The 1,685-nt window shown below is 63.7% G+C and overlaps 1 protein-coding gene across 1 annotated transcript in view; it reads left to right on the forward strand.

Moving 5' to 3' along the window:
- The window catches only part of SERINC2 (serine incorporator 2), a 17,427-nt gene extending 16,230 nt beyond the window's left edge, over window positions 1–1,197 (forward strand). Inside the window, exon 10 of the mRNA XM_031061873.1 lies at window positions 33–1,197. Within this exon, the coding sequence (XP_030917733.1) occupies window positions 33–171 (139 nt within the window). The 3' untranslated portion in view covers window positions 172–1,197. The remainder of the gene's footprint in view (window positions 1–32) is intronic.
- Window positions 1,198–1,685: the final 488 nt, after the last annotated feature.

A 1,685-nucleotide genomic window follows, 5' to 3' on the forward strand; every position in this document is an offset into this window, starting at 1 on the left:
GGTGGGGGGCCCCCCTCCTGTGGCTGTTCCAGGCCCGACGAGAACCTGCAGGTGCTGAGCAGCCCCTGGACGGCCGTGTGGGTGAAGATCTGCTCCAGCTGGGCCGGGCTCCTGCTCTACCTCTGGACCTTGGTGGCTCCGCTGCTGCTGCCGGACCGGGACTTCAGCTGAGGTGGCCCTGGCCGTGCTGCTGCCATCGTGGCTCTGTCCCTCGAGGCTGGGGACAGCCCCAGCTCTGCCTCAGCCTCCGCTCTGCACGCAGAGCTGCTGTGCTGGGTTGTGCCTTCTTGCAGCTCTTTAGTTTTAATTTGAAAGGGATGAAGTGCCAAGCAGAGAAAATTAAGGGCTGAGAGAGACCTGAGGGTGGTTTTAGAGCTCTCATCATCTCCCTGTTTGTGTAGTGCCTTGGGCAGCGCCTCCAGACCCTCTCTGCCCAGCAGACACCACTGCCTTGCCTTGGGAGGGTTTGGTTCTGCCCAGCTGCCGGTGCCCTGTCAGGGATGGGTCCCTGTTGGTGCCTTTTGGGGTCTCTGGGCTCTGGTGGGGTCCCAGGACCCAGGCCCCGGCCGGGGTTGTGTCCCCAAAGAGGGAAACAAACCCCGGGGACTCATGGCTGGGATCAGAGGCCCTGCTGTGTGCCAGGTCCTGTGCTCTGCCAGCCTCGGTGGTGGCCCAGCTCCCCGGGGCTGTCCCAGCAGGAGCACAGCTCCCTGTCCTGTATGGGGCACAGGTCAGTGTCACAGCTCTGTGTCCTGTACAGGGCACAGGTCAGTGTCACAGCTCCCTGTCCTCTGTGGGACACAGGTCAGTGTCACAGCTCCCTGTCCTGTATGGGGCACAGGTCAGTGTCACAGCTCCCTGTCCTCCCTGTCCTGTACAGGGCACAGGTCAGTGTCACAGCTCCATGTCCTCTGCGGGGCACAGGTCAGTGTCACAGCTCCCTGTCCTGTATGGGGCACAGGTCAGTGTCACAGCTCCCTGTCCTCCCTGTCCTGTACAGGGCACAGGTCAGTGTCACAGCTCCGTGTCCTCTGCGGGGCACAGGTCAGTGTCACAGCTCCCTGTCCTGTACAGGGCACAGGTCAGTGTCACAGCTCCCTGTCCCCTGCGGGGCACAGGTCAGGGTCCCACAGGCCTGGCCCCACCTCTTTGCCTCGTTAGTAAAGTCTCGTTTGGAATAAACACGGTTTATTTGGATTTGGCTGTTTGGAGTCTTTCCTGGTGGGTGGGTGCCCGGGAGGAGGAGGGAGTGGGATGTTTTAAACTGAAACTAAAGCTAAAAGGGTGGGGGCACAGTTGGCAGGGCTGGCATCACTTTGGGGCATGGGAACTCGGAGCCCTGGACCCCACTGCCAGCCCGTGACACCCCGAGAGCCATGGTGAGCAAAGAGGGGTGCCCAAGGTGGGGTGCACAAGGTGGGGTGCAGACCGGGCACAGGGGATGGGGTGAGCTCCGTGCGGGGCACACACGGTGCTGGGGCACAGAGCAGGGGTGGCCCCTGGCAGGAGGAGCGGGCACTGGTGCAGGCGGGAGCTGCCCTCGGGGCCGCGGGGCCGGGCAGTGCCCGCTGCCCGCCGTGGAGTGCAGCCCTGGGACCCCGGCTGTGCAGCCCGTCCTGGCGGTGCGCCCCAATCCCATTCTGATTCCCAGCCCCGTTCCCATCCCCGTCCCATTCCCAGTCCCA

This window comes from Geospiza fortis, unplaced genomic scaffold (assembly GCF_000277835.1).
Source record: "Geospiza fortis unplaced genomic scaffold, GeoFor_1.0 scaffold32, whole genome shotgun sequence".
Lineage (NCBI taxonomy): Eukaryota > Metazoa > Chordata > Aves > Passeriformes > Thraupidae > Geospiza > Geospiza fortis.